At 44.8% G+C, this 12,398-nt stretch overlaps 1 protein-coding gene across 2 annotated transcripts; it reads right to left on the bottom strand.

The window, feature by feature from the left end:
* Nucleotides 1-2,154: 2,154 nt before the first annotated feature.
* klhl38a (kelch-like family member 38a) lies at nucleotides 2,155-10,859 on the bottom strand. 2 transcript variants are annotated; one of them, XR_014569651.1, is made up of 5 exons: nucleotides 10,720-10,859; nucleotides 7,403-8,747; nucleotides 6,354-6,459; nucleotides 4,616-6,236; nucleotides 2,155-4,574 (listed from the first exon to the last, which is right to left on the bottom strand). XR_014569651.1 is itself a non-coding variant. In XM_083771465.1 (4 exons), the coding sequence occupies exons 2-4, from the start codon at nucleotides 8,744-8,746 to the stop codon at nucleotides 5,947-5,949; spliced, it is 1,740 nt and encodes a 579-aa protein (XP_083627591.1). In that variant the 5' UTR covers nucleotide 8,747; nucleotides 10,720-10,859; the 3' UTR covers nucleotides 2,155-5,946. The 2 variants fall into 2 exon arrangements, 1 of the variants encoding a protein (XP_083627591.1); XM_083771465.1 differs by having other exon boundaries at nucleotides 2,155-6,236.
* Nucleotides 10,860-12,398: the final 1,539 nt, after the last annotated feature.

Genomic DNA, 12,398 nt, shown 5'->3' with positions numbered 1-12,398 from the left:
TTTAAATGTCATCCATTCATATTATACAGTATCTGTGTGTCTCTTTATATCAGCTCTTGGCCTGGAGAGCTTATAGTCCGAGCTGGCAGTGCAGGACGTCCTGTCCCACCATATGACTTTTAGACCTTGGGGTTACCTAATCATGAAATGAAATCAACTGTGAGTAACAGATCATTTATTTTAATAGTAGCCTAATGGTTTGCTTTCCTCTTTTTTTCTTTTTCTTTTAAGTTGTATTTACGCTACTGTGTATTACATTGTCAGGTGGGAAATGTATGCTTTCATCTGATAGTGAAGATTGGCGAATCAAAGGTACTACTGTTCACTTTAATTCAGTGATTTCCTGTTCATGTAGGCTCATTATGCATGTACAGAAAATCTCAAGATCTTACACTTCTTACATTACAGATCTGTACCCATTTACAAAACATTTTTTCATCAATTTCACCACTTTTGCAGTAAAATATTTTTATACAAGAATCCATTTCATGTATGGGTGGCCTTAGAGATGAGGAACAACAATGTTGTGTTTGGTCCTAAACCCGGTAGGGGCATCTCAAAAACTAAAGCATGTCATAGGACTATCACACAAAACCTGCACCCGGACTTCGCAGGCCAGATGTGTGGTTCCATGAATTCATGGAATGGTTGATCGAAAAATGGCCAGAGGATGGCTGGCTGAGGCCTGTCTCAGAAGGGGACTCTGTGCGTGTGCGTGTGTGTGTGCGCATGTGTGTGTGTGAGAGTTATATCTGGATGTATGTGGGCTATAACCAGTGGCTGGCTTGAATTTTCTAAATTGAACTACCTGTATGTGTTTTTGATTGATTGATTTATTTATTAACAGTTTGCAGAATTACAGTATACATTTCAAGTACAACTCAATACAAAAACTGTGAGTGGACGACAACATAAAGCATTACACTTGTTTACATTAGAGCCCACCATTTTCAATTCATCAAAAGATTTAGAGACGTACGAATATAAACTTCTATATAGAAAAAAACAAGAAATCATCATAGAGGAGGTATAAAGGGGGCCAGTTTTGATTTGCAACCGTCTGTAGGTGCCCTTTGAGAGCAGTTTTGAAGAAGCAAAGGGATTCGCATGTCTAAATGACTGTTGGTAGGGCGTTCCACATTTTGGCATGGGAGCGAAATTAATTTAGTCCCTTGTTTGTGCCAAATCTGGGTTGCACATGGTTTGTTGAAGTGCCTCTGGTGTTGTGGGTGTGGACTTCGTTGACATTAAGGAAGTATTTAGACTTGGTGGTGTAGCGAATCTTGTGGACCAGACCCATTGCAAGATGCTGTACTCTGTCGTCAACTCTAAGCCGTTCCAGCCTGTCAAAGTGGGCAGTGGTGAGGTGGGTTCGGGGAGTGAGGTCACTCAGGCCAAGTACAGTAGTAGCCTGACCAGTTTGTTTTGGAGCCTTGTCTGGAGCCTTGTTTTAAGGGCCTTAGCAATATACCTTCAGAGTTGTGTGGAAATAATAATAAAAAGTCCCCCCTTCTATTTAGCCTAGAACTGGAGGTAGAACTTGGGGTCATGTGATCAGTGACATCATGAAGATGTACTTTTTGGCTTGCAGAGTACATCTTCGTGATGTCACTGATTTTTATAGAGCGCCGAAGTCCTGACGCCAGTCGCTCATCCCCTCGTATTCCCCTGGTTCACGGAAGTAATTTCTCTATGGAGAATAACATGGGGTCATCTTCGTCTACTATAAGCATTGTGGTCCAAAAATAAACATTGACGTCAGACTTTGGTGCTCTATTACTTCCACACAACTCTAAGGTATAATATATTAATGACATAGTTTAATGTTACCTTTAATGGTAATAAGCCCTCACAATAATACTGACATATCGACTGTCTTTGCAATGCATAGTAGCAGCAGTATGTCTAGATAGTATTTGTATGGTAGGCCTACAATAATCATGTTAAATGCTTGCATGCATAATTAAATATGTTTCAGTTAGAACTGATTAAAAATATTTTTTTACATTCCAAACATTGTCAAATGACTCCACGGCACACCTGGACTGGCATCACGGCAGTTAGCGCTGGAAGGCTACCCCCCTCCTAGCCCTGGTCCATGCAGTGCTTACAGCGAGTCTCTCTCTCTGACTCGCTGTAAGCACTGGACCAGGGCTACCCCCCTCCCTGCATGGGTTAGTAACAAGTACTGGAAATAGCTGACCAGGAAACGGAATTCATTGTATGGCAGTGTCACGTCACGTGCCAGAAATGTCTGATCTATAAGCTCACAATGCCTCTCAATGTGATACGTTGTGAGCTTGTGGTTCGGCTATTTTCATAGTCCGACGCTGTTGTATGACGGGGTATAAATTAAGCAAGGGTGACCCTCACACACTGGTCTCTATGGTTACCTCACACGCAAACACACACCAGTAAACAGGCTGGATAGATATAGGCCTACACTTACATGAATTTAGCAGCAGGCCAATAAAAATGTTTTAATGGTGTGTTCTCGTCAAATTGCTGCACTGGCTAAATGAACAGAACATGAGAGCAGTGTTGAACATTTAGTAAATTACTTTTGGGCCTTAGGGGCCACACACATACACATGCAAACAAACATGCGTGCGCACGCACGCACACACACACACACACACACACACACACACACACACACACACACACACACACACACACACACACACACACACACACACACACACACACACACACACACACACACCAGTGTAACCAGGCTAACAAGGAGGTATTTAAGTCAACGACAGCCTCAGTTTACTAATAGAGAGTGTGGTAAAATCCCCTGCGGTCACTGCACTTGGCGCAGTTTCAAGGTTCCCCCTCTAATGGGCAGGGAGTGGTACATAAAAAGGGACAGCTGATCCCAGGTCTCAACCCCCCCCCTAGGGTCAGCTTCACCCCAGGGCTGCATACAAATAGGCCAGTGCCACTTTGGTGAGACTGAGCGTCGCATGGGGAATTCAGTAACTGAAGCTGCGTCTTATGCAGGCCTCCCCGTGCTAAACACGTTTCATGGACAGAACGTGCCGGGTTGGTGGTCTAACACTTGTCCACATATGACTCGTTCCAGGCGCCCACATGTCCCTAGTGTCCTGTTGTCCAGGTGCCCACATATCCCTAGTGTCCAGTTGTCCAGGCGCCCACATATCCCTAGTGTCCAGTTGTCCAGGTGCCCACATGTCCCTAGTGTCCAGTTGTCCAGGCGCCCACATGCCCCTAGTGTCCAGTTGTCCAGGCGCCCACATGTCCCTAGTGTCCAGTTGTCCAGGCGCCCACATGCCCCTAGTGTCCAGTTGTCCAGGTGCCCACATGTCCCTAGTGTCCAGTTGTCCAGGCGCCCACATGTCCCTAGTGTCCAGTTGTCCAGGCGCCCACATGTCCCTAGTGTCCAGTTGTCCAGGTGCCCACATGCCCCTAGTGCCCAGATGGTTTTGGTGCCATGGGTCCATTTCAAAAGCACATGAAGTGGATTCTGCCCATAGCCTTTTTTCCCACTCCTTAAGTAAAGCTGCAATTCATAACTTTTATCGACTTCAGGCAGATGTAGTTGTCAACAAGTAGTCAGGCAGTACTACTTGACATTGCTATTGTCCCACCTGAGTGACACCAGGGTCTAAAATGTTTCAATGGAAGAGCCCGGAGCACCGGCTCCAACCATGCGCTGCATATGTGCTAGTGATATTGTATTACTGTAACACACCCTGCCATACAGTTTCAATCCAACAGCAGGTTTTCCATGTGTGAAAATGAATATCTAATTTTATAAAATATACAAGTTACATAAATAATTAATGAAAACCCAACATTTAAGAGTATAGAGAAAATGTGCTTGGCGCTATGCAAGAGAAACACCTACAGTACATTATGCATTTACGTGATGGATTAGCAGCATGATTTAAAATACAGTAGACACATTGTAGGGACGCGCTGTGACACGGTCCCTTCCAGTCATGTGATGTGAGGTTGCCATAGTGACTGTTGCCTAGCACAGGGACCTGTCGGACACCAGAGGCAGTAGATGCCAATCATGCCAGTGCCACAGGGGTCAAGAGTGTTATGGTGAGAAGGCAAATGCACAGTAAACTCTTCTGCATTCATTTCACTCTGAGAGTTACTAGCGGAGTTACTAGTGGATATATTAACTTAAGTGCAGCCTTCAGCATGTGAGAAACAACGCATTATATTTCCATAATGTCTGCAGTAACCGCTATCCAACACCTATAAGACTCAGTTTAGGGACTTTATTTCGGATACTGAGGGCCTTGCATTTTGGAACGTGTCAGTCAGTACTTTCAATTGTTTGTGTTTTTCTCAGATGCTGGAGTCAACATAAAACACTGTGAAGTATAAGAACGACTGATTGACAAATCATGGACAGTAAAATATAAAAGCTGCAGAACTTGCTGACACTGCAGGTTTGTATTATTGCAAACAAGACGGCTATCTGGAGTCAGATACCTAGTAGGTGACATAGTAGGTGTTTTTTGTTTTGTCTTACTATCATTGCAAACAAAAAAGCACTCAGTAGCGTATGGACCTAGCTGTGCCAGGACCTAAAGCACTCAGTAGCGTATGGACCTAGCTGTGCCAGGACCTAAAGCACTTCCCAAGTTGCTCGTGGTGGCACTAGACTAGAGGAAAGTTCAAGGAGGTCTTCGGAGCAACAATGTGCAACAAAGGGAGATACACTCATTTCATTTGACATTTTTAAGTTTAGCCAGATAGTGCTGATACTCTCACCAAAATGAAGAGATTTCTTCCGCTTTTTAATAAGACTGAGCACAGCAAATTGCCAAATTCCAAGGGTATCCCCTTTTCATATACGTGTATGCTCATTTTAAATCTTTATGTTTGAACTGATGATGGCACTAGAGTTAAGGTCATGGGGTAACCAAAATCCTTTTCTTATCTTCCTCTTGGGAACATGATTGTACCCAACAAATGTCATAGCAATCCGGCCATGCTTTTCAAGATATCACCTGGTCACAGACCAAGATGAACAGAGCAGATAATCACCAATTCACCACACCCAAGGTAGAACTTGGCAAAATACATTTCTGTCTACTACACCATTTTGGACCAAACTGTAAACCTTACTTTAGTGTTCGGCAGCTGATGTTGTACTTGTACCACAGAATCTAAAATGGAAAATGCAAACGTTGAATGCACATGTCACATATGTACATCCTAATGCATGCATGCAAAGCCATTAGTGGTGGTTAATAAATCAGTCATAAATCAAAGCATTTTTCTTAATAGTTTAGAATTATGCTGTGGTAGCTTTTCACCAGATTGTTTAATTTAAGCAAAATGAGTCTCTCCAACATTTCTGCAAATATAGTTTGCTTTACCAACCTCTTTGCTAGGTCTGGGCATTTAGGCTAGGCAGGAATGTAATCTCTCTTATGATTGATTTCAAGTGCCATGCAGCAGGCAACATTCCTGAAGAGGACTACACAGCTACATTGCGACAAAAGTCAGAGCACAGTAAACTGCCCACAAACTTTCAATGTGTACTGTGTTCCGATTTGTATGAGGCAAATACCTTGTAAGAAATAAATGTACTGTTAGTGGCTATTAATAGTAAGCATAAAGAGACTGCAGACATTAGATTTTCCCTGTGTCTGAACAGCTGCTCGTGTGTACAGTAAAGTCTGCCTCTCATTACTTCAGGGATCCTCAGTTCAGCTTCCTCTCAAATGCCACAGTTATGACACCTGCTGCTTGCCAGCTGAGTTCTCCTTTGATTTTGAATACCACAGATGCTACTCGGCCTAGCATAGCATACCGCTACATTGTGGGGTCTAGGCCGACCTAGATGGGTGTCCCATCCTTAGCCAGAGACAGGCCAATGATGTCTCGTGGCAAAGGTTATAGCGTGCAGCAAGGCCACTCAAAGTGGGTGGCCGGGCAGTGGTGGTGGGGTCAGGGTGGATTGGGCCTGTTGGAAACACAAACCAGTGGCAGGGAGCCGTGGTCAAATAGCTTGTAGGGCAGAGAGCCCTTGGAAGTCCACGTGTCTGTCTTGGGGTCGTAACACTCGAAGCAGTCCGAGTCCTCGATGACATCCTGTCCGTTGAGGATGCGTCCTCCGGTCACGTAGAGCTTGTTGTTGATCACCGTGGCGCTGTGATGCATCCTGCGCTCTGTCAGGTTCTCACACTTCACAAACTTGTTGGCCTTGGTGTCGTAAGCAATCATTCGCCTTGTGTACCCTGGAGAATAAACAAAGATATTTTAACAAACAAACATAATTTTTGGCGAAAGAACTGTAATGCATAATGACTTTTCATACATGAATGAGCAGACTGTACACAGGTGCCTGCACTCACCTCCCACGATGTAGATCTTGTCTTCGATGACAGCAGCTGGAGCACAGACATTCTTCACCGTCCGGGTCTCCAGTCTGGACCACAGGTTGCGAGAGATGTGATACACCTGGTTGCACAGCACACATTATTATGGTCATACTCCAGTGGCTCGCTAAAAAACACAGCCAGACAGGTCCAACGGGTTGTCTGACAACGGGTACAATCGACAGCATAGCCGGGTGAGGCATGCATTCCCGACTTCACGAGTAGGCCTGTGCACACCGGTCTAGAAATACTGCTAATTTGTAACATAATGGTGTAATACAAGGTAACTAAGGTCATACATTATTTCAACATTGAGGTTCAACAACATAGAAACTTTGTACACAAAACTTTAGTTTGTGATGGATGAAATGACAAAATATATTATTTTCATATGCTACTAAAACCTAAAATAAAGGTATCAAAGCTGCACTTTAACCTTTCCTCTTCTACCACAGATTCGAACCTGCTTTCCTGCGCAAATGCTGAAATGTGCATTGACTAATAGCAGATCCTGTGTCTAGGTGAGAGAAGTGACGTTTGACACAATCTAAATGTCTCAATAGAAGAGCAGGGAGACTAAATAATGCAACCACCCTAATTATAGAATATTGTACAAATATTTCATGTTTGTTTTAAAATAATATACGGTATATTCAAGATTTGCACAAATGTTCACGATTTTTCAAAAATAGCACATCTACAAGCTTGTAGCACGTCACAAAGTGACACGCTATGGGCTTTATGTCTGCAAATTTTTTATAGCGAAAGTATAAAATAATGCGTTTGATCTCAATGACACAGATGCTTTCTCGATTTTAATGGTAAGTGTCTTGCTCAAGGAGGAGGCAATATTCCGATTGCCAGATGGCCACACTACACTACCTCCTAAGCCAGTGCCACTCCACTGCTATGATTGGTCTGTCTTGGACAGATGTGGTTAGTTCGGGGACTGCCCATAACTCCGACATCTGTGTGCTTGGGAAAACGAGCTATAGTTCTAAATTCCATTATAATGTCTTCTCTACCTGAATCAGCCTCACAGGATTCTGCATGGCGTCCTCTCCACCAAAAACATAGATCCTCTGATCACTGGCTGCGACCGCCGGATGCAGCACTGGTGTGGGCAAGGGCGCCATGGCCTCCCATTGATTGAACATGCTGTTATACCTCTCCACCGAGCTGGAGATCTGCTTGTCCACTCCAATGCCTCCCAGGACAAAAATAAAATGCTGGTAGGACACACTCTGGTGGGCATACCGTGGATCCAACATTGGCTCGGCTGTTCGCCACTGGTTGGTCTTAAGGGAAAGTGTGTAAACTGTAGCGCTCACAGAGCTGTCGCCTGATACCATACAGAGACGCAGCCCACCCACCACATAGAGGATGCTATGAATGCACACATACGCAGCTTTGTAGAGGCGCAGCGGTAGCTTGGCCAACCACTCCCAGCGATGGGTCCTCTCGTCGTAGAGCAAGGCCTCCCGTGAAGTCTGCTCGTTGTTCTTGCGCCCTCCGACCACCACCAGTGTTTCTCTGCAGGTGTAGCGGCGCGGCGTGGTCCAAAGTGGCTTGAGCTCACGGCCGCATTTGGTGCTTACAGAGAGCATGAGGCGGCGCACCGACTCGATAATTTCGGTACAAAGAGTGGAAGACTGCACAAGCGGGTCGTTGGCAATGAATTGGAATAGGTACGTTGGGTGGATGTAACGAAGGCGGACTTTCTTGAAGAGGTCGTGTATTGCACCGCGTCGCGAAAAGGGGTCGTGGTGGATCCACGCTAATAGGGTCTCAAACACCTGCTCTTCCTCAGCACAAAGTCGGTCATCCTCCAAGTAACACATGAGCTCAGGAAGGGACAGTTCACAGAAGTCCTCTGTGGCGGCCACGTCAGAGAAACACCTCACTGCCATCTCTTTGGCCCTCTCCCTCAAACTCTCACAGTGGAGGATCTCCGAAAGTCTTATCATGCTAAGACAGTTATCTGGACTGAGCTGCTCCTGGAGAAATGCTGAGCACGCCTCAAAGAGACGCCCATAGTGGAGCATGGACGCTGCCTGCATGAGTGGCAGCACAATGTCCATGGAGATGGTGATGGCCCCGGTGTAGATGTAGTCCACGATGCCGCTGAGGACATCGGGCGCGATGCCCTTCAGGTCCACGCGTGCCTGGCTGCTTTCCAGGAAGTTGCTACAGAACATGGCACGGAAGTAAGGGCTGCTGGACACCAGGACGTTTCGGTGGCAGGGTATCTCCCGGTGCTCGGTGCAGAGCAGCACGTCTGTCATGATGCCCTCCTGGCGGAGGATGTTGAGCTGGGCGAGCAGGTGGGAGGGAAGCTCCAGGTCTTTGAATGGAAACACTCCTACCATTCTGTAGGAGGGACAGAGAGACAGATTCACTAAGGAGGCCGCTTGGACTGCAGATGTGACTTACAGTATATGGCCGTAATGACAATGTTCACAATAATGAACTCTATTAAGCCATGACATCTTTGAGAGGCTCCTGTAATACCATGCTACTATATTACGTACCACAGGCCACTGAAATTAATTGAATCCAAAATATTCCTTGGAAATCAACAAGTATAACTGTTATAATATATGAACAAAGGGAGTCTACCAACGCGCCTCAAGCCTGAAACGGCTGATCCGGTGCTTCACAGGTGCAAGGACATCATGAGTTGCATAAGGAGAAGAGACTGGAGCAGCACGGACATTTAGAGCCTTTTATTTATGTCAGCACCTAAATAAAAGGCTCTAAATGTCCGTGCTGCTCCAGTCTCTTCTCCTTATGCATGTTATAATATATGCTTTAAAAAATCAGCAGCAATGTTAAGTATGTATAAGTCATAGTCAATGGGCTACACATGCCAGAACACTATTATTAATGTCTAATAACCTCTGATGAACAAGGCCACCTAGGCCACTTAGCACCCTCTGGTGCATTGGCTGACAGCGTAACATACTGCACTTATTCATACACAGTCTCACTTTTACAGTAGTTGTTTTGTGTCACTTCATGGCTCTGTTATGACCTGGTCATCTCAGCTGGAAGAGCCATGGTGTTCTGCGGAGGATGAGTCAGACTTTTCCCATTGCTTTAAGAATGCAGAACAGCTGGCAGATCCCACTGCCAGCTGTTCTATTTTTAACCCCTTTCGCTAAATTATCTCCACTTCTCTCTGATCTGCCGCTTCCTCGGTTATATCACAAGACGTTTCTCAAGAATCAATCTGTATCTCTCCCCATCTCTTTCTAGCCCCCCTCTCTTTTTTGTGACTCTCTCTTCCCTTCCCTTCCCACCCACGCTCTCTCTCTCATTATGTTTTTCTTTCTCTTTCCCTCTCTCCCCCAAAAGAAGGGTGTCCTGGTGTTTAGTACTGTAGAGGGGTAATTTCCAGGGGCTATTAACAACACTAAGTCTTCTAATCACCACTGAGACAGCTACTGATTTGCCCACTCCGCCTGGTATATATTTGGATGGATAATCATTTTGTGATGCCTTGATGGGTGTGAGTGAGTGACACCATACAGCTGACAGTATTCCCCCACACCGTTTAATAACTGGGGCTGAATCCCAGAGGGGAGGGGTCTCCCAGAGGGGAGGAGGGGTCTCCCGCATGTACATTCTCAATTTAACGCTGAAAAATAAAAAGTAGCTGAGCTACTTTGAGCTACTTTTTCCATGTAGCTGTAGCTTTACAAGCTACATCTCTCCAGGGGTAGCTATGTAGCTTGATCAAGCTACTGCCATGGTGAGCTACTTGTAGCTTTACAAGCTACGCTTTCAAAGTAACTTGCCCAACACTGACTTTAAGCCTGCCTGTCACTGACCTGTGTTTAAATCAAGGCTCATATACACTGACATGTTTGATATCTAAGTGATGTCTCACCTGCAGAAGAACCACGCACCATTAGACATTGCTCATATTATCATTAGAATATTTGACATAGGCCTATCTAACTTGTTTTCGTTGTTTCTCTCATTCTCTATTCTTTTCTTCATCCCTTTCTTGAAACTGCAAATGTTGGGAGCTGTAGGCTACAAGCCACTCTTTTACACCTTTAAACCTGTGATGTGAATCTGAAGGCTTCCAACATATAGCTCTAACATCGTGTTCTCCTACTTAAGTAAGCCTATAGCTGACCCTGGCTGTGACAAACCGTATAGTTGTTGTAGGGTTATAGCACTCTCTGGGTTATGAGTTGTAGCCTAACCTAAATTTGTGTTTTAAGGAGTATTCTGCACCTCAATAAATCAAAAGAACAATTCTGACACACCATCTAGATTACAAACATCTGGTAGTGTCGTTCGTTCACCAAAGTATTTTAAAAATCCTTACCTCCTGTACTATGTCAATCAATACATGCGTGATACGTCTTGAGTCTGGGCAGGAAAAGTCAGCCACAATAGAGAAAGGAACCCCCCAAAAATGTTCCAGAGTAAATATGATGTGGTAAAGTAGGCTAGCAGTGTGTGGGTCACACAGTGAGAAACAGAGGAGGACTCTCCTGCTAGGAGCTGTGGGAGTTTGCCATGAGGGCCACTGTGTACATTCCTTCCGCTAATAGTAGCCTATCGCAGGCCTCCTTGTCTCCGGCCAGGCGCTCTCATGTGACACAGCAGGGCCGCTTGGTACCATGCCACCGGCTTTAGTGGCTCATCAGCCCCGGTTCACTGGAGACTATACAGTGTTTACAATAGCCTGGGGCAGGGCAGAGTCACCATGGGGGTCCCACTCCCGCCCCAGCACTGCTGGTGCGCCCCACACGGAGAACAGTGTTTAATGAAAAATACCCCCTTCCTTATCCCTCCATGCAAATACCCGGGCCCCTACCATTGCTTCCATCATTATCCGTCTCCTCTCTCTTCGTCTGTGTCTGCGCTCTTAAAATAGCCGATCCACAAGTTCACAGCGCATCACTTTGTGACATGCAGTGAGCTTGTTATAGATTAGATTATGAATTGAATACCAATGGATACCAATACCAATACTGAATGGAAACAAGACCGCAAGGCGCAAGGACTTTTTTCGGTGATCCCATTGGGCGTGTGTTTGACTGTACCCTGTACTGATTACATTTCTGACAATAAAGTATTCAATCAATCAATCAATTGTAGATCGGCTATTTCTGGTGCACGACAACGTATAAATCAGGTGTAAGCAAGGAAGCAGGTAAATATAGTGCGGTGCTGATGGGTGAACCTGAGCAAGTGCAACAGCTGTGGACACGGACGGTTTGTCTCGAGGTGGTGTGTGTGTGTGTGTGTGTGTGTGTGTGTGTGTGTGTGTGTGTGTGCGCATGTGCGTGCGTGCGTGCGTGTGTGTGTGTGCTGTGAGGTGTTTTGTCCATGCCAAGGTGCATGGCTTTGTTGTTGTTGTTGTTTGACTTGTCTGACCTCTGCCATGCTTAAAGGACAACTTTAGTTTTTTTCAACCAAGGTTCATGTTTATTTATTTAGAGAAAGTAAAAGATGAGTGTTATTCTTTTTTCATTTGCTGCTTTCTTTCATTTTAGGGATTTTAGCTGTTTTTGATAGGGGGGCGGGGGCATTCGAGCATGGGGCTAAATATGTCTTTTTTTTACAAAATATTATGGCGATTTATTTTTTTATGTTTTACTATAGTCCTAATAAACCCCAGGAAATTACATCTGGCCACAAAAAAATCACAGGATCTACTGAATATGAAGGTAGCCTACTGGGGGGAAGCCATACTGTGTGTCAGAGGCTCAATATGTCAGTTTGACACATTCAGTAGAACTCGTGATCTTTTGTGGCCAGATGAAATTTCCTGGGGTTTATTAGGACTATAATAAATAATTAAAAAAGAAATCGCTATAAAATGTTGTAAAAAAATACATATTTAGCCCCATGCTCGAATGCCCCCGCCCCCTGTCAAAAACAGCTAAAATCCCTAAAACGAAAGAAAGCAGCAAATGAAACACTCATCTTTTACTTTCTCTAATAACAACCTAAAACATGAACCTTGGTTGAAAAAAACTAAAGTTGTCCTTTAAC

The sequence above is a fragment of the Protomyctophum parallelum genome, assembly GCF_964188405.1.
Source record: "Protomyctophum parallelum genome assembly, chromosome: 1".
Lineage (NCBI taxonomy): Eukaryota > Metazoa > Chordata > Actinopteri > Myctophiformes > Myctophidae > Protomyctophum > Protomyctophum parallelum.
This window is presented reverse-complemented; position numbering and strand designations above follow the sequence as displayed.

Bases quoted from the DNA above. Each gene is read 5' to 3' on its own strand.
- klhl38a (XM_083771465.1), bottom strand. From the start codon at position 8,746: ATGGTAGGAGTGTTTCCATTCAAAGACCTGGAGCTTCCCTCCCACCTG. The intron at 6,460-7,402 runs GTAGAGAAGACA...CTGTGCAACCAG, and splicing joins ATCCTGTGAGGCTGATTCAG to GTGTATCACATCTCTCGCAA. The intron at 6,237-6,353 runs GTGAGTGCAGGC...TTTATTCTCCAG, and splicing joins CAAGATCTACATCGTGGGAG to GGTACACAAGGCGAATGATT.